Source organism: Triticum aestivum, chromosome 3D (assembly GCF_018294505.1).
Source record: "Triticum aestivum cultivar Chinese Spring chromosome 3D, IWGSC CS RefSeq v2.1, whole genome shotgun sequence".
In the NCBI taxonomy this organism is placed as follows: domain Eukaryota; kingdom Viridiplantae; phylum Streptophyta; class Magnoliopsida; order Poales; family Poaceae; genus Triticum; species Triticum aestivum.
Genome location: NC_057802.1, coordinates 585148297 through 585172300, shown reverse-complemented (window position 1 = coordinate 585172300; position 24004 = coordinate 585148297). Strand labels below are relative to the sequence as shown.

Below are 24004 nucleotides of genomic sequence, written 5' to 3'. Positions count from 1 at the left end.
ACGTTGAGAGAAGGGCGGGGCGGTGAGGTGGTGCATGGTAGCATCAAGGCTTCTAGAGTCTAATTAGGTTCCTCATACCGGCCCTCGAGGCCAGGAACCGTAATCAATCGTGAGGGACCCCTAAAATGGGAAGTGAATTGCAGAAAACATCGACATTGAAGGCTAGGATTGCGGGAACCATAATTCTACAGTTTTGTGCCAAAACCACTAATTTCGAGGCTAATTTTTTTTGCAAAAAGTACTAGTTGGCGGCTTTGGTCCTAAACTGGGACACCGACACGAATGCTAAGAGTGTCGTTGATGTTGTCGTCGCGCGGCAGCTCCGCTTGCCAAACAATGAGCACGCGCAGATCCACCTTGCATCGACAGCGGCGGCGCGCACCTCCACCTTCTCCTTCGCGCTCGCCGCAGCCTCGTCATGCGTTGCCGGAGCAGCCTGTCAAGGAGCGCTTGAAGAGGAAAAGGGATAGCGGTGGGAGGCGGGTGAGGGGACGGGCGGCTGGACGGGCGATGGGAGAAGTGAGCGAGTGGTGGGGAATGGAGTGCATAACCGAGCTGCAGTCGAGTGAGACGGAAAATGTGACCGGGCACTTTTCTCTACTTTAAGATTTGTGCATTTGATCTGACGATAGCTCATGCGTAGGCCAAATGACTAAAAATCAGTTATCATTTCCCATAAATTATTCCTTTATAGTAGTACTCTTTTTTCTAACAAGATTCCTTCATAGTACATAGCACATCGGAATCCACTGTCACGGCAGCTCCAACGTGCACACGTATATAACTAGCGCGCTACTTGTGCGCGGCCATGGCCTTGGCCGTGGACACGAACATGCCCCTCCTGGGCGTCAGGACGGCCAGCACGAGGTCCCTGTGCGGGAGGCACTGCCGCACGGTCTCGTCCGCCGCGTACTCCCTCGCCCACCGGCACAGCGCCGGGTGCTCCTCCTCGGTCAGCAGCCGCACCCCGGCCATCTCCTCGAACACGCCCAGCCAGCGCGCCACCCCGCTGGCAGCTATGTCAAGGAGGCCGATGGCGTCGCCGCCGAAGAACCGCTTCCCCTCCGGCAGCTGCGCCTCCAGCAGCGCCAGGCCCTCCTTGGCCTCCCTCGCCGCCGCCGCCCGCGCCTCGCCGGGCTCCGCCCACAGCGCCACCCACAGGGCCTTCCAGCACTGCACACATTCGTTTCATCGTTTGTGCTGATTAAATCAATGTACACTCTGTACTGTTCACCTGTGAGTGAGATGCAGATCTGCTGCTCACCTTGTCGTCGAGGAATCTTGCCCAGAAGCGGGCGTTGGCGCGGGCGAGGGGGTCGGAGGGGAGCAGCGGCGGGCCGGCGGGGAAGGCCTCGTCGACGTACTCGACGATGACGAGCGACTCCGGGATGGAGCGGTGGCCGTGGAGGAGCACGGGGACCTTCTTGTGGACGGGGTTGTGGGTGAGCAGCAGGTCGCTCTTGCTGGCCATGTCGTCGTGTAGGAGCTCGTAGGGGACGCCCTTGAGGCGCAGGGCCACCTCGGCCCGGTGCACGTACGGGCTCAGCCAGCCGATGAGCCTCACCGCCGGCTGTTCACAAGGCATCATCTCCATGTCCGCCCGGTCCACCGATTTCTACTTTCTAGCCGGGGCATCGATCGATGGGCTATATATAGTGCGTTGTGTTTGGGCGAAATTTCCCGGTGGCTTCCTATCGAATCCAATTCCAAGGTTGGCACCGGTGAAAGCTACCTGCCGGGGTTCCTCCGTGTCAACGCTGTCGTCGACGTTCGACAACGAGCAGAGCAATATGGTCAATGGTCCATCCGCCAAGAGGCTGGAGCAGTGCGTGTCACTTGAGCACCACGGAACCGACCTTGTGCTGCACGGCAAGTCGGCAATCCTACGTGGCAGTTCGCCCGGCTGATTGTTACGTGCAGGCCGGTGCTACGGCGGTTCACCAAAGGCGCTGTCGTTCTTGGTCATGGGGCAGTTTCGGCATCATCATATGCAGCAAGAAGGTCGTCGCTGGGCTGCGGCCGTTTCCTCGCGGCATCATGTCATGGACAGCCAAGCTGTATGGTGAAGCCTCCCGCGGATTCGGCGAATTTCACCACAGTGCAAATGGTGTTTCAAAATAGTCGAAGGACAAACGGACATTTCTTTTCCATTGTATTCTTTTTTTAAAAAAATGTCATAAACATAATTTTTTTAATGGTTCACATTTAGAAATGGAACGTACATTTTTTTCAATGGTACAAAACATTTTCTTTTGAATCACACAATTTTTTACATAGTATAACATTTTTCAAAATATCACGTGCATTTTTTTAAACGCAAGAATATTCAAATAGACGTGCCATTTTTTCTGAAACGCGTGAACATTTTGTTTACATAGTATCATGTTTTTACAAACATGTTCAAGTGGTGATACAGAGCTGTGTCTCGCAACGCGCGAGGTATCGAAATCGCTAGTTAAAGGGCATTCCTTTAAAAGATCACTCACACCTTCTCTGGTGGTGACAAGTGCCGCGCTCATTATCATAACCTGGGAGTTTTATGCTTTTTTTCATAGATTCATTTTTCTAAACGTTTTATCTCTTGAGCCAAGCATCCAAACCACGAACTTTTCTCCATTCTGTTTCTCGCATCGAGATTTTAAAAACAACATGTGCTTCTACAAATCACACAGATCCAGCAAGACAACAAAAGAGTGGGCCGGGCTGGCCCATTTAGCTAACGCTATGTGTGCACTCAGAGACTCGGATTTTTTTGCTTTTAGAAATATTCTGGTTTATTTTTGATTCGTTTTTGGGTTGTTTTCTCTGCTGATTTTACTTTATTTTTCCTTTTTGTTCATTTTTTATAGTAAATGATTAATAATTCATTTTTTGTCTTTTCCTTTTCCTTTTGTCTTTGTCTGGTCTAATTCATTTTTTTCAATAATGTTTAAAATTCAAATTTGTTCACACTTTCAAAAAATGTTTGTGTTTCAAGATTGTTAGGGAATATTTCTTTGTATTATAATTTTTTTCTATTTTTCAAGTTTGTTCAATAAATTCAAAAAATACTTGCGTTTACACAATTCATTAAAAAATAAAAAAATGTATAGGAACTTCAAAAAATGTTTGTGATTTCAGAAAAATGTTCGGAATTTCAAAAAGCTCATGGTTGTGAAATTTTGTTCCCATTTCAGAGTTTGGAATTTCAATAAAGTTTTGCTTCTTAACAGAAATCCAGAATTTGTTTTTTAATTTCTACACTTTTCAAAAAACTCATTGAATAAATATACAGCGCCTCGCTGCTACATGGCCCGGCCCAATACAAAGAGCAACCCGTGTGTCGCTGTCCTATGGCTCCCACGCTTGCACCGCCGGCAGCCGCCCGTGGGCGAGGGGAGGGTAAAAGTGGGATTACTACAACAAATACACCTTACATTGTGGGAGTTTATTTATTCAATGAAAAAGACCACCTTATAGACATAAACAAACGTCATGAAGGAGTAAACTGGCCGGCCGGCCTTGAGGATTGCCACTCGCCATCAGATAGGTCGATGTTCATTGTCTCAAAAAAAAAAAAGATAGGTAGATGTTCATGTTTATGTTTAGAAACTTGGCCGTTGCCTCAAAAAAAAAAAAAAGAAACTTAGCCGGGCGTGTGAGTGCGTCGACTGCCTCCCGCCCAAAAAAAAAGTGCGTTGACTGTATATGTAATTAAGAGAGAGAGAGAGAGAGAGAGAGAGAGATCAGATCTGGCATTGATGTATGATGATCTCTGATGCTTTGTTTGACTTGAACATTTTCATACAAAGGGTGTTTTGCTCTTGCCAGCTCGTGATCGTTGACTCTACATTAGTTTTCTAGAGCATCTACAGCCGGACTTATCAAATCTGAACCTATAAACACCCACGGATGCGCCCAGTCGATGACCGGGCGTGTTCGTTTTGAGCCCTTATTTGTCCGTCCATACAAACACATATTTTTTTATATGTCCGGTAACTTGCATATGATTGATGGAGATGAAAAAAGAGAAAACAAAGAAAAATAAAAAAAAATAAAAGGCTGGTCTGGGTGGGCCACGTTGTACGTGGCGGATTGAACGGGCGAGTACGCGGGCCTCATATACTCCCTACATTTGTCCTTAATATGAGGGTTTGCGGACAGTCTAGACTTATTATTAAAATATGTCACCTAGCCTTTTCATCAGTTCGAACTTTTGAGAAATTTGGCTAGCGCATCAGTTCAATATGGCATCGGAGCCACAAGGTCTTGGGATCAAATCCTGCCCAACGCACTACTTAATATAAAAATAGTTGCGATCTAATCTCGATCCCACGTCTAAGGTATTGTTGTACGTCCAATACGTTGCCTAACCTTTTCATCAGTTCAGACTTCTGAGAAACTTGGCTAGCACATCCCAATAAGGGATGATATGAGGAATTCGGTTGGGTCATAGTTTTTACTTCTCTCTTCTGTCCGGTCACTGACCAGTCGCGTCCATCAACATTTGAGGAGGATTTGAGAATGCGGGCTGTAGATACTCTTATACAAGCACTGTAGGTGCATAGATAGATCTTCTTAGACCGGAGTTTTCTTAATTACTCTTTAGTCCCCGCCATTGAAGCAGCACTATTACCTTTTGCGGGTTAAAAAATCATGACGAGTCAAGGCCAACTCCAACGCACGACCCCAAACGGACGTCTGTTTCGTCCGTTTGGGTTAGGAAAACGGACACGACCGTCCGCTTGCGGTCGTGCGTTCGTCGGTGCGCCCAACCGGTGAAGGAAATATGCCCTAGATGCAATAATAAAGTTATTATTTATTTTCTCATATCATGATAAATGTTTATTATTCATGCTAGAATTGTATTAACCGAAAACATAATACATGTGTGAATACATAGACAAACATAGTGTCACTAGTATGCCCCTACTTGACTAGCTCGTTAATCAAAGATGGTTGAGTTTCCTAACCATAGACATGAGTTGTCATTTGATTAACGGGATCACATTATTAGGAGAATGATGTGATTGACTTGACCCATTCCGTTAGCTTAGCACTTGATCGTTTAGTATGTTGCTATTGCTTTCTTCATGACTTATACATGTTTCTATGACTATGAGATTATGCAACTCCCGTTTACCGGAGGAACACTTTGTGTGCTACCAAACATCACAACGTAACTGGGTGATTATAAAGGTGCTCTACATGTGTCTCCGAAGGTACTTGTAGAGTTGGCGTATTTCGAGATTAGGATTTGTCACTCCGATTGTCGGAGAGGAATCTCTGGGCCCTCTCGGTAATGCACATCACTATAAGCCTTGCAAGCAATGTGACTAATGAGTTAGTTGTGGGATGATGCATTATGTAACGAGTAAAGAGACTTGCCGGTAACGAGATTGAACTAGGTATTGAGATACCGACGATCGAATCTCGGGCAAGTAACATACCGATGACAAAGGAAACAACGTATGTTGTTATGCGGTTTGACTGATAAAGGTCTTCGTAGAATATGTAGGAGCCAATATGAGCATCCAGGTTCCGCTATTGGTTATTAACCGGAGACGTGTCTCGGTCATGTCTACATAGTTCTCGAACCCGTAGGGTCCGCACGCTTAAAGTATGGTGACGATCGGTATTATGAGTTTTTGTGTTTTGATGTACCGAAGGTAGTTCGGAGTCCCGGATATGATCACGGACATGACAAGGAGTCTCGAAATGGTCGAGACTTAAAGATCGATATATTGGACGACTATGTTCGGACACGGGAAGTGTTTCGGGAGGTTTCAGACATTTACCGGAGTACCGGGGGGTTACTGGAACCCCCCGGGGAGTTTATTGGGCCTAATGGGCCTTAGTGGGAGAAGAGGAGGGGCGGCCAGGGCAGCCGCGCCCCCCTCCCCCTCTTGTCCGAATTGGACAAGGAGGGGGGCGGCGCCCCCCTTTTCCTTCTCCTCCTCTCTCCCTTCCTTCCCCTCTCCTACTCCAACAAGGAAAGGAGGAATCCTACTCCCGGTGGGAGTAGGACTCCCCCCTTGGCGCGCCCTCCTTGGCCGTCCGCCTCTCCCCCCTTGCTCCTTTATATACGGGGGCAACGGGGCACCTCTAGACACAACAATTGATCTCTTGATCTCTTAGCCGTGTGCGGTGCCCCCCTCCACCATATTCCACCTCGGTCATATCGTAGCGGTGCTTAGGCGAAGCCCTGCGTCGGTAGCAACATCATCACCGTCATCGCGCCGTCGTGCTGATGGAACTCTCCCGTGAAGCTCTGCTGGATGAGAGTTCGCGGGACGTCATCAAGCTGAACGTGTGCTGATCTCGGGGGTGCAGTACGTTCGGTACTTGGATCGGTCGGATCGTGAAGACGTACGACTACATCAATCGTGTTGTGCTAAACGCTTCTGCTTTTGGTCTACGAGTGTACGTGGACAACACTCTCCCCTCTCGTTGCTATGCATCACCATGATCTTGCGTGTGCGTAGGAAATTTTTGAAATTACTACGTTCCCCAATGGTGGTATCCGAGCCAGGTTTATGCGTAGATGTTATATGCACGAGTAGAACACAAGTGAGTTGTGGGCGATACAGGTCATACTGCTTACCAGCATGTCATACTTTGGTTCGGCGGTATTGTTGGATGAAGCGGCCCGGACCGACATTACGCGTACGCTTACGCGAGACTGGTTCTACCGACGCGCTTTGCACATAGGTGGCTGGCGGGTGTCAGTTTCTCCAACTTTAGTTGAACCGAGTGTGACTACGCCTGGTCCTTGAGAATGTTAAAACAACACTAACTTGACGAACTATCATTGTGGTTTTGATGTGTAGGTAAGAACGGTTCTTGCTCAGCCCGTAGCAGCCACATTAAACTTGCAACAACAAAGTAGAGGACGTCTAACTTGTTTTTGCAGGGCATGTTGTGATGTGATATGGTCAAGGCATGATGCTATATTTTATTGTATGAGATGATCATGTTTTGTAACCGAGTTATCGGCAACTGGCAGGAGCCATATGGTTGTCGCTTTATTGTATGCAATGCAATTGCCCTGTAATTGCTTTACTTTATCACTAAGCGATAGAGATAGTCGTAGAAGCAATAGTTGGCGAGACGACAACGATGCTACGATGGAGATCAAGGTGTCGCGCCGGCGACGATGGTGATCATGACGGTGCTTCGGAGATGGAGATCACAAGCACAAGATGATGATGGCCATATCATATCACTTATATTGATTGCATATGATGTTTATCCTTTATGCATCTTATTTTGCTTTGTTTGACGGTAGCACTATAAGATGATCTCTCACTAAATTTCAAGATAAAAGTGTTCTCCCTGAGTATGCACCGTTGCCAAAGTTCGTGGTGCCGAGACACCACGTGATGATCGGGTGTGATAAGCTCTACGTCCATCTACAACGGGTGCAAGCCAGTTTTGCACACGCAGAATACTCAGGTTAAACTTGACGAGCCTAGCATATGCAGATATGTCCTCGGAACACTAAAGGCTGCGGAGGTAGAAATCAAAAAGGAGCATCAAGTGTTGATGGTCAACAAGACCACCAGTTTCAAGAAAAATGGTAAAGGGAAGAAGAATGGGAACTTCAAGAAGAGCGGCAAACAAGTTGCTGCTCAAGAGAAGAAACCCAAGTCTGGACCTAAGCCTGAGACTGAGTGCTTCTACTGCAAGCAGACTGGTCACTGGAAGCGGAACTGCCCGAAGTATTTTGACGGATAAGAAGGATGGCAAGGTGAACAAAGGTATATGTGATATACATGTTATTGATGTGTACATTACTAGAGCTCACAGTAGCACCTGGGTATTTGATACTGGTTCTGTTGCTAATATTTGCAACTCGAAACAGGGACTACGGATTAAGCGAAGACTAGCTAAGGACGAGGTGACGATGCGCGTGGGAAATGGTTCCAAAGTCGATGTGATCGCCTTCGGCACACTACCTCTACATCTACCTTCAGGATTAGTTTTAAACCTAAATAATTGTTATTTGGTGCCAGCGTTGAGCATGAACATTATATCTGCATCTTGTTTGATGCGAGATGGTTATTCATTTAAATCTGAGAATAATGGTTGTTCTATTTATATGAGTAATATCTTTTATGGTCATGCACCCTTGAAGAGTGGTCTATTTTTGTTGAATCTCGATAGTAGTGATACACATATTCATAATGTTGAAGCCAAAAGATGCAGAGTTGATAACGATAGTGCAACTTATTTGTGGCACTGCTGTTTGGGTCATATTGGTGTAAAGCGCATGAAGAAACTCCATACTGATGGACTTTTGGAATCACTTGATTATGAATCACTTGGTACTTGCGAACCATGCCTTATGGGCAAGATGACTAAAATGTCGTTCTCCGGAACAATGGAGCGAGGAACAGATTTGTTGGAAATCATATATACTGATGTATGTGGTCTGATGAATATTGAGGCTCGCGGCGGGTATCGTTATTTTCTCACCTTCACAGATGATTTGAGCAGATATGGATATATCTACTTAATAAAACATAAGTCTGAAACATTTGAAAAGTTCAAAGAATTTCAGAGTGAAGTGGAAAATCATCGTAACATGAAAATAAAGTTTCTACAATCTGATCATGGAGGAGAATATTTGAGTTACGAGTTTGGTCTACATTTGAAACAATGTGGAATAGTTTCGCGACTCACGCCACCCCAAACACCACAACATAATGGTGTGTCTGAACGTCGTAATCGTACTTTACTAGATATGGTGCGATCTATGATGTCTCTTACTGATTTACCGCTATCATTTTGGGGTTATGCTCTAGAGACGGCTGCATTCACGTTAAATAGGGCACCATCAAAATCCGTTGAGACGACACCATATGAACTGTGGTTTGGCAAGAAACCAAAGTTATCGTTTCTTAAAGTTTGGGGCTGCGATGCTTATGTGAAAAAGCTTCAACCTGATAAGCTCGAACCCAAATCGGAGAAATGTGTCTTCATAGGATACCCAAAGGAAACTGTTGGGTACACCTTCTATCACAGATCTGAAGGCAAGACTTTTGTTGCTAAGAATGGATCCTTTCTAGAGAAGGAGTTTCTCTCGAAAGAAGTGAGGGGGAGGAAAGTAGAACTTGATGAGGTAACTGTACCTGCTCCCTTATTGGAAAGTAGTTCATCACAGAAACCGGTTCCTGTGACTCCTACACCAATTAGTGAGGAAGCTAATGATGTTGATCATGAAACTTCAAATCAAGTTACTACCGAACCTCGTAGGTCAACCAGAGTAAGATCCGCACCAGAGTGGTACGGTAATCCTATTCTGGAGGTCGTGTTACTTCACCAAGGCGAACCTACGAACTATGAAGAAGCGATGGTGAGCCCAGATTCCGCAAAATGGCTTGAGGCCATGAAATCTGAGATGGGATCCATGTATGAGAACAAAGTGTGGACTTTGGTTGGCTTGCCCGATGATCGGCAAGCCATAGAGAATAAATAGATCTTCAAGAAGAAGACTGACGCTGACGGTAATGTTACTGTCTATAAAGCTCGACTTGTTGCGAAAGGTTTTCGACAAGTTCAAGGGGTTGACTACGATGAGACTTTCTCACCCGTAGCGATGCTTAAGTCTGTCCGAATCATGTTAGCAATTGCCGCATTTTATGATTATGACATTTGGCAAATGGATGTCAAAACTGCATTCCTGAATGGATTTCTGGAAGAAGAGTTGTATATGATTCAACCCGAAGGTTTTGTCGATCCAAAGGGAGCTAACAAAGTGTGCAAGCTCCAGCGATCCATTTATGGACTGGTGCAAGCCTCTCGGAGTTGGAATAAACGTTTTGATAGCGTGATTAAAGCATATGGTTTTATACGGACTTTTGGAGAAGCCTGTATTTACAAGAAAGTGAGTGGGAGCTCTGTAGCATTTCTGATATTATATGTGGATGACATATTACTAATTGGAAATGATATAGAATTTCTGGATAGCAGAAAAGGATACTTGAATAAGAGTTTTTCAATGAAAGACCTCGGTGAAGCTGCTTACATATTGGGCATCAAGATCTATAGAGATAGATCAAGACGCTTGATAGGACTTTCACAAAGCACATACCTTGACAAAGTTTTGAAAAAGTTCAAAATGGATCAAGCAAAGAAAGGGTTCTTGCCTGTATTACAAGGTGTGAAGTTGAGTCAGACTCAATGCCCGACCACTGCAAAAGATAGAGAGAAAATGAAAGATGTTCCCTATGCTTCAGCCATAGGCTCTATCATGCATGCAATGCTGTGTACCAGACCTGATGTGTGTCTTGCTATTATCCTATCAGGGAGGTACCAAAGTAATCCAGGAGTGGATCACTTGACAGCGGTCAAGAACATCCTGAAATACCTGAAAAGGACTAAGGATATGTTTCTCGTTTATGGAGGTGACAAAGAGCTCGTCGTAAATGGTTACGTCGATGCAAGCTTTGACACTGATCCAGACGATTCTAAATCGCAAACCGGATACGTGTTTACATTAAACGGTGGAGCTGTCAGTTGGTGCAGTTCTAAACAAAGCGTCGTGGCGGGATCTATGTGTGAAGCGGAGTACATAGTTGCTCTGGATGAAGGAGTTCATATCCGATCTAGGTGTCATACCTAGTGCATCGGGTCCAATGAAAATCTTTTCTGACAATACTGGTGCAATTGCCTTGGAAAAGGAATCCAGATTTCACAAGAGAACCAAGCACACCAAGAGACGCTTCAATTCCATCCGGGACCAAGTCCAGGTGGGAGACATAGAGATTTGCAAGATACATACGGATCTGAATGTTGCAGACCCATTGACTAAGCCTCTTCCACGAGCAAAACATGATCAGCACCAAGACTCCATGTGTGTTAGAATCATTACAATGTAATCTAGATTATTGACTCTAGTGCAAGTGGGAGACTAAAGGAAATATGCCCTAGAGGCAATAATAAAGTTATTATTTATTTCCTCATATCATGATAAATTTTTATTATTCATGCTAGAATTGTATTAACCGGAAACATAATACATGTGTGAAAACATAGACAAACATTGTGTCACTAGTATGCCTCTACTTGACTAGCTCGTTAATCAAACATGGTTGAGTTTCCTAACCATAGACATGAGTTGTCATTTGATTAACGGGATCACATCATTAGGAGAATGATGTGATTGACTTGACCCATTCCGTTGGCTTAGCACTTGATCGTTTAGTATGTTGCTATTTGCTTTCTTCATGACTTATACATGTTCCTATGACTATGAGATTATGCAACTCCCGTTTACCAGAGGAACACCTTGTGTGCTACCAAACGTCACAACGTAACTGGGTGATTATAAAGGTGCTCTACATGTGTCTCCGAAGGTACTTGTTGAGTTGGCGTATTTCGAGATTAGGATTTGTCACTCCGATTGTCGGAGAGGTATCTCTGGGCCCTCTAGGTAATGCACATCACTATAAGCCTCGCTAGCAATGTGACTAATGAGTTAGTTGCGGGATGATGCATTACGTAACGAGTAAAGAGACTTGCCGGTAACGAGATTGAACTAGGTATTGAGATACCGACGATCGAATCTCGGGCAAGTAACATACCGATGACAAAGGGAACAATGTATGTTGTTATGCGGTTTGACCGATAAAGATCTTCGTAGAATATGTAGGAGCCAATATGAGCATCCAGGTTCCGCTATTGGTTATTAACCGGAGACGTGTCTCGGTCATGTCTACATAGTTCTCGAACCCGTAGGGTCCGCAAGCTTAAAGTTTGGTGACGATCGGTATTATTAGTTTTTGTGTTTTGATGTACCGAAGGTAGTTCGGAGTCCCGGATATGATCACCCACATGACAAGGAGTCTCGAAATGGTCGAGACGTAAAGATCGATATATTGGATGACTATGTTCGGACACGGGAAGTGTTTCGGGAGGTTTCGGACATTTACCGGAGTACCGGGGGGGGGGGGGTTACCGGAACCCCCCGGGAGTTTATTGGGCCTAATGGGCCTTCGTGGGAGAAGAGGAGGGGCGTCCAGGGCAGCCGCGCCCCCTCCCCCTCTAGTCCGAATTGGACAAGGAGGGGGGGCGGCGCCCCCCCTTTTCCTTCTCCTCCTCTCTCCCTCCCTTCCCCTCTCCTACTCCAACAAGGAAAGGAGGAATCCTACTCCCGGTGGGAGTAGGACTCCCCCCTTGGCGCGCCCTCCTTGGCCGGCCGCCTCTCCCCCTTTCTCCTTTATATACGGGGGCAAGGGGGCACCTCTAGACACAACAATTGATCTCTTGATCTCTTAGCCGTGTGCGGTGCCCCCCTCCACCATATTCCACCTCGGTCATATCGTAGCGATGCTTAGGCGAAGCCCTGCATCGGTAGCAACATCATCACCGTCATCACGCCGTCATGCTGACAGAACTCTCCCGTGAAGCTGCTGGATCGGAGTTCGCGGGACGTCATCGAGCTGAACGTGTGCTGAACTCGGAGGTGCCGTACGTTCGGCACTTGGATCGGTCGGATCGTGAAGACGTACGACTACATGAATCTCGTTGTGCTAAAAGCTTCTGTTTTCGGTCTACGAGGGTACGTGGACAACACTCTCCCCTCTCGTTGCTATGCGTCACCATGATCTTGCGCGTGCGTTGGAAATTTTTGAAATTACTACGTTCCCCAACAGTGGCATCCGAGCCAGGTTTATGCGTAGATGTTATATGCACGAGTAGAACACAAGTGAGTTGTGGGCGATACAAGTCATACTGCTTACCAGCATGTCATACTTTGGTTCGTCGGTATTGTTGGATGAAGCCGCCCGGACCGACATTACGCGTACGCTTACGCGAGACTGGTTCTACCGACGCGCTTTGCACATAGGTGGCTGGCATGTGTCAGTTTCTCTAACTTTAGTCGAACCGAGTGTGACTACGCCCGGTCCTTGAGAAGGTTAAAACAGCACTAACTTGACGAACTATCGTTGTGGTTTTGACGCGTAGGTAAGAACGGTTCTTGCTCAGCCCGTAGCAGCCACGTAAAACTTGCAACACCAAAGTAGAGGACGTCTAACTTGTTTTTGCAGGGCATGTTCTGATGTGATATGGTCAAGGCATGATGCTATATTTTATTGTATGAGATGATCATGTTTTGTAACCGAGTTATCGGCAACTGGCAGGAGCCATATGGTTGTCGCTTTATTGTATGCAATGCAATCGCCCTGTAATTGCTTTACTTTATCACTAAGCGGTAGCGATAGTCGTAGAAGCAATAGTTGGCGAGACGACAACGATGCTACGATTTTGATCAATGTGTCGCGCCGGTGACGATGGTGATCATGACGGTGCTTCGGAGATGGAGATCACAAGCACAAGATGATGATGGCCATATCATATCACTTATATTGATTGCATGTGATGTTTATCCTTTATGCATCTTATTTTGCTTTGTTTGACGGTAGCATTATAAGATGATCTCTCACTAAATTTCAAGATAAAAGTGTTCTCCCTGAGTATGCACCGCTGCCAAAGTTCGTCGTGCCGAGACACCACATGATGATCGGGTGTGATAAGCTCTACGTCCATCTACAACGGGTGCAAGCCAGTTTTGCACACGCAGAATACTCGGGTTAAACTTGACGAGCCTAGCATATGCAGATATGGCCTCGGAACACCGAGACCGAAAGGTCGAGCGTGAATCATATAGTAGATATGATCAACATAGTGATGTTCACCATTGAAAACTACTCCATCTCACGTGATGATCGGACATGGTTTAGTTGATTTGGATCACGTGATCACTTAGATGATTAGAGGGATGTCTATCTAAGTGGGAGTTCTTAAGTAATATGATTAATTGAACTTAAATTTATCATGAACTTAGTACCTGATAGTATTTTGCTTGTCTATGTTGATTGTAGATAGATGGCCCGTGCTGTTGTTCCGTTGAATTTTAATGCATTCCTTGAGAAAGCAATGTTGAAAGATGATGGTAGCAATTACACGGACTGGGTCCGTAACTTGAGGATTATCCTCATTGCTTCACAGAAGAATTACGTCCTGGAAGCACCGCTGGGTGCCAGGCCTGCTGCAGATGCAACTGACGACGTTAAGAACGTCTGGCAGAGCAAAGCTGATGACTACTCGATAGTTCAGTGTGCCATGCTTTACGGCTTAGAACCGGGACTTCAGCGACATTTTGAACGTCATGGAGCATATGAGATGTTCCAGGAGTTGAAGTTAATATTTCAAGCAAATGCCCGGATTGAGAGATATGAAGTCTCCAATAAGTTCTATAGCTGCAAGATGGAGGAGAATAGTTCTGCCAGTGAACATATACTCAAAATGTCTGGGCATAACAATCACTTGATTCAACTGGGAGTTAATCTTCCGGATGATAGTGTCATTGACAGAATTCTTCAATCACTGCCACCAAGCTACAAGAGCTTCGTGATGAACTATAATATGCAAGGGATGGATAAGACAATTCCCGAGCTCTTCGCAATGCGAAAGGCTGTGGAGGTAGAAATCAAGAAGGAGCATCAAGTGTTGATGGTCAACAAGACCACCAGTTTCAAGAAAAATGGTAAAGGGAAGAAGAAGGGGAACTTCAAGAAGAACGACAAACAAGTTGTTGCTCAAGAGAAGAAACCCAAGTCTGGACCTAAGCCTGAGACTGAGTGCTTCTACTGCAAGCAGACTGATCACTGGAAGCGGAACTGCCCCAAGTATTTTGGCGGATAAGAAGGATGGCAAGGTGAACAAAGGTATATGTGATATGCATGTTATTGATGTGTACCTTACTAGAGCTCGCAGTAGCACCTGGGTATTTGATACTGGTTCTGTTGCTAATATTTGCAACTCGAAACAGGGACTACGGATTAAGCGAAGACTAGCTAAGGACGAGGTGACGATGCGCGTGGGAAATGGTTCCAAAGTCGATGTGATCGCCGTCGGCACACTACCTCTACATCTACCTTCGAGATTAGTTTGAAACCTAAATAATCATTATCTGGTGCCAACGTTGAGCATGAACATTGTATCTGCATCTTGTTTGATGCGAGACGGTTATTCATTTAAATCTGAGAATAATGGTGTTCTATTTATATGAGTAATATCTTTTATGGTCATGCACCCTTGAAGAGTGGTCTATTTTTGTTGAATCTCGATAGTAGTGATACACATATTCATAATGTTGAAACCAAAAGATGCAGAGTTGATAATGATAGTGCAACTTATTTGTGGCACTGCCGTTTGGGTCATATTGGTGTAAAGCGCATGAAGAAACTCCATACTGATGGACTTTTGGAATCACTTGATTATGAATCACTTGGTACTTGCGATGCCTTATGGGCAAGATGACTAAAACGCCGTTCTCCGGAACAATGGAGCGAGCAACAACTTTGTTGGAAATCATACATACTGATGTATGTGGTCCGATGAATATTGAGGCTCGAGGCGGGTATCGTTATTTTCTCACCTTCACAGATGATTTGAGAAGATATGGGTATATCTACTTAATGAAACATATGTCTGAAACATTTGAAAAGTTCAAAGAATTTCAGAGTGAAGTGGAAAATCATCGTAACAAGAAAATAAAGTTTCTACGATCTGATCCTGGAGGAGAATATTTGAGTTACGAGTTTGGTCTACATTTGAAACAATGTGGAATAGTTCCGCAACTCGCGCCACCCGGAACACCACAGCGTAATGGTGTGTCTGAACGTCGTAATCGTACTTTACTAGATATGGTGCAATCTATGATGTCTCTTACTGATTTACTGCTATCGTTTTGGGGTTATGCTCTAGAGACGGCTGCATTCACGTTAAATAGGGCACCATCGAAATCCGTTGAGACGACACCATATGAACTGTGGTTTGGCAAGAAACCAAAGTTGTCGTTTCTTAAAGTTTGGAGCTGCGATGCTTATTTGAAAAAGCTTCAAACTGATAAGCTCGAACCCAAATCGGAGAAATGTGTCTTCATAGGATACCCAAAGGAAACTGTTGGGTACACCTTCTATCACAGATCCGAAGGCAAGACTTTTGTTGCTAAGAATGGATCCTTTCTAGAGAAGGAGTTTCTATCGAAAGAAGTGATTGGGAGGAAAGTAGAACTTGATGAGGTAACTGTACATGCTCCCTTATTGGAAAGTAGTTCATCACAGAAACCGGTACCTGTGACTCCTACACCAATTAGTGAGGAAGCTAATGATGTTGATCATGAAACTTCAGATCAAGTTACTACCGAACCTCGTAGGTCAACCAGAGTAAGATCCGCACCAGAGTGGTACGGTAATCCTATTCTGGAGGTCATGTTACTTCACCAAGGCGAACCTACGAACTATGAAGAAGCGATGGTGAGCCCAGATTCCGCAAAATGGCTTGAGGCCATGAAATCTGAGATGGGATCCATGTATGAGAACAAAGTGTGGACTTTGGTTGGCTTGCCCGATGATCGGCAAGCCATAGAGAATAAATGGATCTTCAAGAAGAATACTGAAGCTGACGGTAATGTTACTGTCTATAAAGCTCGACTTGTTGCGAAAGGTTTTCGACAAGTTCAAGGGGTTGACTACGATGAGACTTTCTCACCCGTAGCGATGCTTAAGTCTGTCCGAATCATGTTAGCAATTGCCGTATTTTATGATTATGAAATTTGGCAAATGGATGTCAAAACTGCATTCCTAAATGGATTTCTGGAAGAAGAGTTGTATATGATGCAACCAGAAGGTTTTGTCGATCCAAAGGGAGCTAACAAAGTGTGCAAGCTCCAGCGATCCATTTATGGACTGATGCAAGCCTCTCGGAGTTGGAATAAACATTTTGATAGTGTGATCAAAGCATATGGTTTTATACAGACTTTTGGAGAAGCCTATATTTACAAGAAAGGGAGTGGGAGCTCTGTAGCATTTTTGATATTATATGTGGATGGCATATTACTAATTGGAAATGATATAGAATTTCTGGATAGCATAAAAGGATACTTGAATAAGAGTTTTTCAATGAAAGACCTCGGTGAAGCTACTTACATATTGGGCATCAAGATCTATAGAGATAGATCAAGACGCTTGATAGGACTTTCACAAAGCACATACCTTGACAAAGTTTTGAAAAAGTTCAAAAAGGATCAAGCAAAGAAAGGGTTCTTGCCTGTATTACATGGTGTGAAGTTGAGTTAGACTCAATGCCCGACCACTGCATAAGATAGAGAGAAAATGAAAGATGTTCCCTATGCTTCAGCCATAGGCTCTATCATGTATGCAATGCTGTGTACCAGACCTGATGTGTGTCTTGCTATTATCCTATCAGGGAGGTACCAAAGTAATCCAGGAGTGGATCACTGGACAACGGTCAAGAACATCCTGAAATACCTGAAAAGGACTAAGGATATGTTTCTCGTTTATGGAGGTGACAAAGAGCTCGTCGTAAATGGTTACGTCGATGCAAGCTTTGACACTGATCTGGACGATTCTAAATCGCAAACCGGATACGTGTTTACATTAAACGGTGGAGCTGTCAGTTGTTGCAGTTCTAAACAAAGCGTCGTGGCGGGATCTACGTGTGAAGCGGAGTACATAGCTGCTTTGGAAGCAGCAAATGAAGGAGTCTGGATGAAGGAGTTCATATCCGATCTAGGTGTCATACCTAGTGCATCGGGTCCAATGAAAATCTTTTGTGACAATACTGGTGCAATTGCCTTGGCAAAGGAATCCAGATTTCACAAGAGAACCAAGCACATCAAGAGACGCTTCAATTCCATCCGGGACCAAGTCCAGGTGGGAGACATAGAGATTTGCAAGATACATACGGATTTGAATGTTGCAGACTCGTTGACTAAGCCTCTTCCACGAACAAAACATGATCAGCACCAAGACTCCATGGGTGTTAGAATCATTACAATGTCATCTTGATTATTGACTCTAGTGCAAGTGGGAGACTGAAGGAAATATGCCCTAGAGGCAATAATAAAGTTATTATTTATTTCCTCATATCATGATAAATGTTTATTATTCATGCTAGAATTGTATTAACCGGAAACATAATACATGTGTGAATACATAGACAAACATAGTGTCACTAGTATGCCTCTACTTGACTAGCTCGTTAATCAAAGATGGTTGAGTTTCATAACCATAGACATGAGTTGTCATTTGATTAACGGGATCACATCATTAGGAGAATGATGTGATTGACTTGACCCATTCCATTAGCTTAGCACCTGATCATTTAGTATGTTGCTATTGCTTTCTTCATGACTTATACATGCATGTTCCTATGACTATGAGATTATGCAACTCCCGTTTACCAGAGGAACACTTTATGTGCTACCAAACGTCACAACGTAACTGGGTGATTATAAAGGTGCTCTACATGTGTCTCTGAAGGTACTTGTTGAGTTGGCGTATTTCGAGATTAGGATTTGTCACTCCGATTGTCGGAGAGGTATCTCTGGGCCCTCTCGGTAATGCACATCACTATAAGCCTTGCAAGCAATGTGACTAATGAGTTAGTTGCGGGATGATGCATTACGTAACGAGCAAAGAGACTTGCCGGTAACGAGATTGAACTAGGTATTGAGATACCGACGATCGAATCTCGGGCAAGTAACATACCGATGACAAAGGGAACAACGTATGTTGTTATGCGGTTCGACCGATAAAGATCTTCATAGAATATGTAGGAGCCAATATGAGCATCCAGGTTCCGCTGTTGGTTATTGACCGGAGACGTGTCTCGGTCATGTCTACATAGTTCTCGAACCCGTAGGGTCTGCACGCTTAAAGTTTGGTGACGATTGGTATTATGAGTTTTTGTGTTTTGATGTACCGAAGGTAGTTCGGAGTCCCAGATATGAACACAGACATGACAAGGAGTCTCGAAATGGTCGAGACGTAAAGATCGATATATTGGATGACTATGTACGGACACGGGAAGTGTTTCGGGAGGTTCGGACATTTACCGGAGTACCGGGGGGTTACCGGAACCCCGGGGGAGTTTATTGGGCCTAATGGGCCTTAGTGGGAGAAGAGGAGGGGCGGCCAGGGCAGCCGCGCCCCCCCTCCCCCTCTAGTCCGAATTGGACAAGGAGGGGGGAGGGGCGGCGCCCCCCATTTCCTTCTCCTCCTCTCTCCCTTCCTTCCCCCTCTCCTACTCCAACAAGGAAAGGAGGAATCCTACTCCCGGTGGGAGTAGGACTCCCCCCTTGGCGCGCCCTCCTTGGCCGGCCACCTCTCCCCCCTTGCTCCTTTATATATGGGGGCAAGGGGGCACCTCTAGACACAACAATTGATCTCTTGATCTCTTAGCCGTGTGCGGTGCCCCCCTCCACCATATTCCACCTCGGTCATATCGTAGCGGTTCTTAGGCGAAGCCCTGCGTCGGTAGCAACATCATCACCGTCATCACGTCGTCGTGCTGACGGAACTCTCCCATGAAGCTCTGCTGGATCGGAGTTCGTGGGACGTCATCGAGCTGAACGTGTGCTGAACTCGGAGGTGCCGTACGTTCGGTACTTGGATCGGTCGGATCGTGAAGACGTACGACTACATCAATCGCGTTGTGCTAAACGCTTCCGCTTTTGGTCTACGAGGGTTCGTGGACAACACTCTGCCCTCTCGTTGCTATGCATCACCATGATCTTGCGTGTGCGTAGGAAATTTTTGAAATTACTACGTTCCCCAACAACCGGCACACCCTACCCAAACTGTCCGTGTTTACGGACATCAATTTTGGGCAAAAAAAACTCAAAATAAACATTGCGAATAATGTAAAACATAAATATAAACATTAAAATGTTCACACGTCGACAGTTCAACAGAGTTCTTGATTAAACTAAAACTTAAATCACATAAGATAAAGTACTTAAAGGCCCGTCGTCGTCTCCAGGAGCCGCCGGCATACTCGTCGTCGTCATCGCCGGTGAGGTTGACGTAGGGAGGTGGCTGCCACAGGTGGGTTGGCGGCCCCTGCCAGACCGGAGGCGCCTGCGGCACTTGCACCACCTCCTCCCGTGGCTCCTACTCCTACTCTGGTGACCGCGGCGGCGTGGCTGACCATGGCCCGGCACCCACCGAATCGGCCATCTCCGACGCCGTGCACGACCAGCTCCACCGCTAGCCCACCAGACGAGGGTTCCACACGGCAATGGGCGGCTCCTCCTCCACCTCCTCCGGCACCTCCTCCCTGACGGCCATGTCCACCTCGAGGATGACCACATTGCCGGACGTAGAGACGTCCAGCATGGTTTCCAGGCCCTCCCATTGCCGCTCGTCGTGCGTGTTCATGGAGTCCTCCATGACACGCCTCATGAGCCGGACCTCCTCCTCCTCGGTCATTGGAGGTGGCGGGGACGGAGACGGTGTCGACGTGAGGCCGCACACACGCCTACGATCCCGCATTTGGGGCGAGTTGTCAGCATCAGGAAGACGCGGGCTCGGAGGACGACCGACAAAAAAAGATTGGCATCGCAGGTCGTGCTCATCGCGGAGCCACGTATCCCACAACGACAAACCCATGGCGTACCTGGGGTCGTCCAGCAGATCCGGTGGTAGGCGGGCGCGGCGTCGGTTGATCTCGTCGCGGCCGCTCACCGACACTGGTGGGATTGGCACGCGGTCCGCGGAGATATGCTAGTTCTTCAGCATGTGGACATCTCCCCACGACAGTGGCGTTGCGGTCTCCCAGGAGCGCCGACAGACGTCGACATGGATGTACGACCGGTCGCAGTGCTTGGCTGCTGGTGGCGCGATCTCGAACGCTGGCAGAGCAGGTGGTGCGGGCGGAGAAGGTGGTGCGGGCGGCACGAACTTGCTGGAGCGGCGTCGACCAGAGGAGGATCCCGCCTCGTGGTCATGCTTCCCCTTGTTGATCCAATGCCAGCCCATGGCGCTGGCAGGGAGGTAGGCGAGCGTGTGACGGCAAGGCGGCTAGGTTTTGCTCGTGTCGGGGCTCGACGAGGCAGGCCGGCTAGGAAGAGGAAGCTGTGGACTGGCTGGTCCACAGCTTCCACATTAAGAAGGACGACTGACGGTGTCAAAATCGACAGATCTCAGGTAGGGGGTCCCAAGCTGTGTGTCTTAGGATTGATGGTAACATGAACACGTGATTTTACCCAGCTTCGGGCTCTCTCGAAGATATAATACCCTACATGCTGCTTGATTGACTTTGATGAGTATAGGGGTTACAAGAGTTGATCTACCTCGAGATCATATGTTGTGGTCTAAACCTGAGGGTATGATGAATAATGTTATAATGATCTATCGACTAGCCTGGCCTCAGCTTATATAATGTACCGGAGGACTAGGATAACAAGAGTCCTAGTCGAATACGCCGGTGGATAGGAGTCCTTGTCTTGATCACCAAGTCTTGTGGAGTCTTCCTCGTGTATACTTCGGTTGTCCAAACTGGCCCATGAATAAACGACCATGGGGGTCCTCAGCCCAATCCAACTGATCGGGAGACGACGTGGTGAGTACCCCCTAGTCCAGGACACCGTTAGTAGCCCCCTGAACCGGTCTTCAAGTTGGGGACGCTCCTCGATTCTTCCGAACTGTTCTTCATCTTCGGTCGTCGGTCTTGAAAACTGGTTCAACAAATCTTCTCATCTTCAATCTTGAGGATCGCCGAAGTGAATCTGAATAGTTTACACGTCGGGTATCCGAGGAGCCCCTTTAAGTCTGCGGCCTTTATCAATGCCTTGTTATTCTTACGCCCACCTCGGGTTTGAAGTGTTTCCCGTGCGGTGGTGTCTTCTCGCGTCCGAGCTCCAACGCCGGAATGTATCCGAGCTCCAACACCAGACTGTATCTGAGCTCCAACGCCGGACTGTATCCGAGCTCCAACGCCGGACTGTATCCGAGGTGTCATAGATTACCTCGGTCTTTAAAAGATTGAACGAATTCAGCCGAGCTTAATGCCGAAAATGACCTCTATGGAGCCAGCCACTGGCGCCGGAGCTTTATGCCAGACTGCTTCCGAGGTGGTGCCCCACCCCGACTGCGGGCTGATTTTTGTGAATATTTTTTATTGGTGCAATTTATTCTCTGCCGAGATATATAGCTAGTATATGTATATCCAGTAGCCCTCAAGGTGTGTGTCGGTCTAAAACCCGAGATGCACCTGAAGGAAAACATAAAACCGCTGATCCTAGTAGCCCCTGAGACTCTGGTCGATTTGCAAAATCGGCCTGAGGATCAACTCCTAGCTCGGCAGCATACGAAGGAATAGAAACGCAGTGTAATATATTAGAAATAATGATCAGCGGACAGGCCCCTGAGAGAGGGTTATGAGAAGTCGCCGTGATATATTAGCTTGATGCCGGATAAGTCCCAGATGGTACTTATTGTTGTCCGAAGACGTGCTTGTCCATAGTTCGGTCATGCCGAACACTGAGCACTTTGAATTTTGTGCATTGAATAGGCAATGCAGTAGCCCCCGAGCCACTGGTCGGGTGGCAACACCAGATCAGGGGATCGATGTGCCCCTTTAATATTTATAAATAATGAGCGCGAAGCCCAGTAGCCCCCGAGCCTTAATGTGGGCACGGGTGGACGAATTAAGGATCGATATCCGTTTGATAGAAAAAATTTGTTGTGTTTAACACAACATTCTCAAAAAGAGAATAAGATCTCTTAAAGGAGCTTAGAGCTGGTCAAAATCCGAGCTCGCCAAGGTAGGCCCCAAGGGGTTTGAAAGATGGGTTTGCAGTAAATGGATTTTACTCGCAATTTTTATGTGTAATGATTCTATGTATCCAAGTACTTTACATCATTAATGTTTGGATCCGCATTGTACAAAACTTTGTTGACCGACCATCGGCTTCAACCTCCTCGGCCAGTAGCTGGGGAGTGTTTGTCCTACTTTATAAAGCCTTTACAAGGGCAAAGTTTTACGACAAACAAGGCAATCCGGCCATATGGTTTTATAAACAAAGGTATGCGGAGAGATATGCTATATTGCTGTTAAATGTTAAAAAAACATCTTCCAAAGAAAATAGTCCCGCTATCGGTTCCTTTCTTTGGGTTGTCATGCTGATCATGATCATGAAACCTCACCTCCGATCAATGTGGGAGGGAAATATTGAGGATTTAGTTTGGGGAAAGTTCCCGAACTATGTGTTCTATAGCGAACTTGAATTTTCACTTCCGTCGTTGCCGACCTATTATATCCTTTAAGATCGCTAGATTTCGGCTTCACCCAGTCTGAGGTACTAACTCGGATGACCCGGTAGTAACAATCACAGAGGTGCTCCCTTTACCGCCTAGCCGAACAATCGGGAACGTAGGGGTAAGCACAGGAGCCAGGCAACCCAGCTTGGCCAAAATCTTAAGTCAAATTGATGCATATTTATGGCTTTATAACGATGATTACGGAAGGCAGCCCTCATATATTAAATACAAATGTCGATGATATGTTAGTTTTGACTCCGTTGCGACCGTTTATCAGTTGAAAGTGGCCCATCGTCGGCTTCTACCCCTTTGTAGATACTACGCAGGGTGTTTCCGCAATAACAAGACAACCCTTAGCCGACGTCTCGGTGCCCTGAGGCGGTTGTGTTAGCGGAAACGAGGCAATCAGATATGCGGGCTTTATAACTTTCACTTAGTCATAGGAGCTTAAAGTTGGGAGGCCAGCTACTAGCCCCTGGTTAGTGTTCGGCGACAGCCGAGGTCAAGCCGTAAACACTTCGGCCAATGTTATGAATGGCCCGTCATTTAACACAGTCATCGGATCGCTGACCAGTTTACGCTTATTGTGAAAGTCAGTTTTCGGCTTTCTCCACTGAGGTGCTTAACCATGCGAGCTGGAAGCACAATCGCAGTGGTTCTCCCTTTGCACACCTAGCCGAACAAAGCGGAACATAGGAGGCAAGCACAGGAGCCGGGCAACTCAACTATTGTCCGAAGACACAATTCGAAACCGATGCATCTATAGCAATGTCCGAGAATGTTTTTGCCCAATCTCGAAAGGTGTCCGACGTTGCACTGCGAGACTAATGCTGGAAACACACAAATAGTTTAAAAGTGCCATAGGCTTGGAAAACCAAAAAAACTTC

The 24004-nt window shown here is 46.3% G+C and overlaps 1 protein-coding gene across 1 annotated transcript; it reads right to left on the bottom strand.

Moving 5' to 3' along the window:
- Positions 1 to 649: 649 nt before the first annotated feature.
- On the bottom strand, positions 650 to 1633 carry LOC123075648 (glutathione transferase GST 23). The gene is made up of 2 exons (XM_044498205.1): positions 1265 to 1633; positions 650 to 1173 (listed from the first exon to the last, which is right to left on the bottom strand). Exons 1-2 carry the CDS (start codon positions 1592 to 1594, stop codon positions 793 to 795), a joined length of 711 nt encoding a protein of 236 aa, XP_044354140.1. The 5' UTR covers positions 1595 to 1633; the 3' UTR covers positions 650 to 792.
- Between the last annotated feature and the right edge of the window lie 22371 nt (positions 1634 to 24004).

Excerpts from the sequence above, each read along its gene's own strand:
- LOC123075648 (XM_044498205.1), bottom strand. The coding sequence starts at position 1,594 with ATGGAGATGATGCCTTGTGAACAGCCGGCGGTGAGGCTCATCGGCTGG. Across the intron at positions 1,174-1,264 it reads CAAGATTCCTCGACGACAAG|TGCTGGAAGGCCCTGTGGGT; the intron begins GTGAGCAGCAGA and ends GAATGTGTGCAG.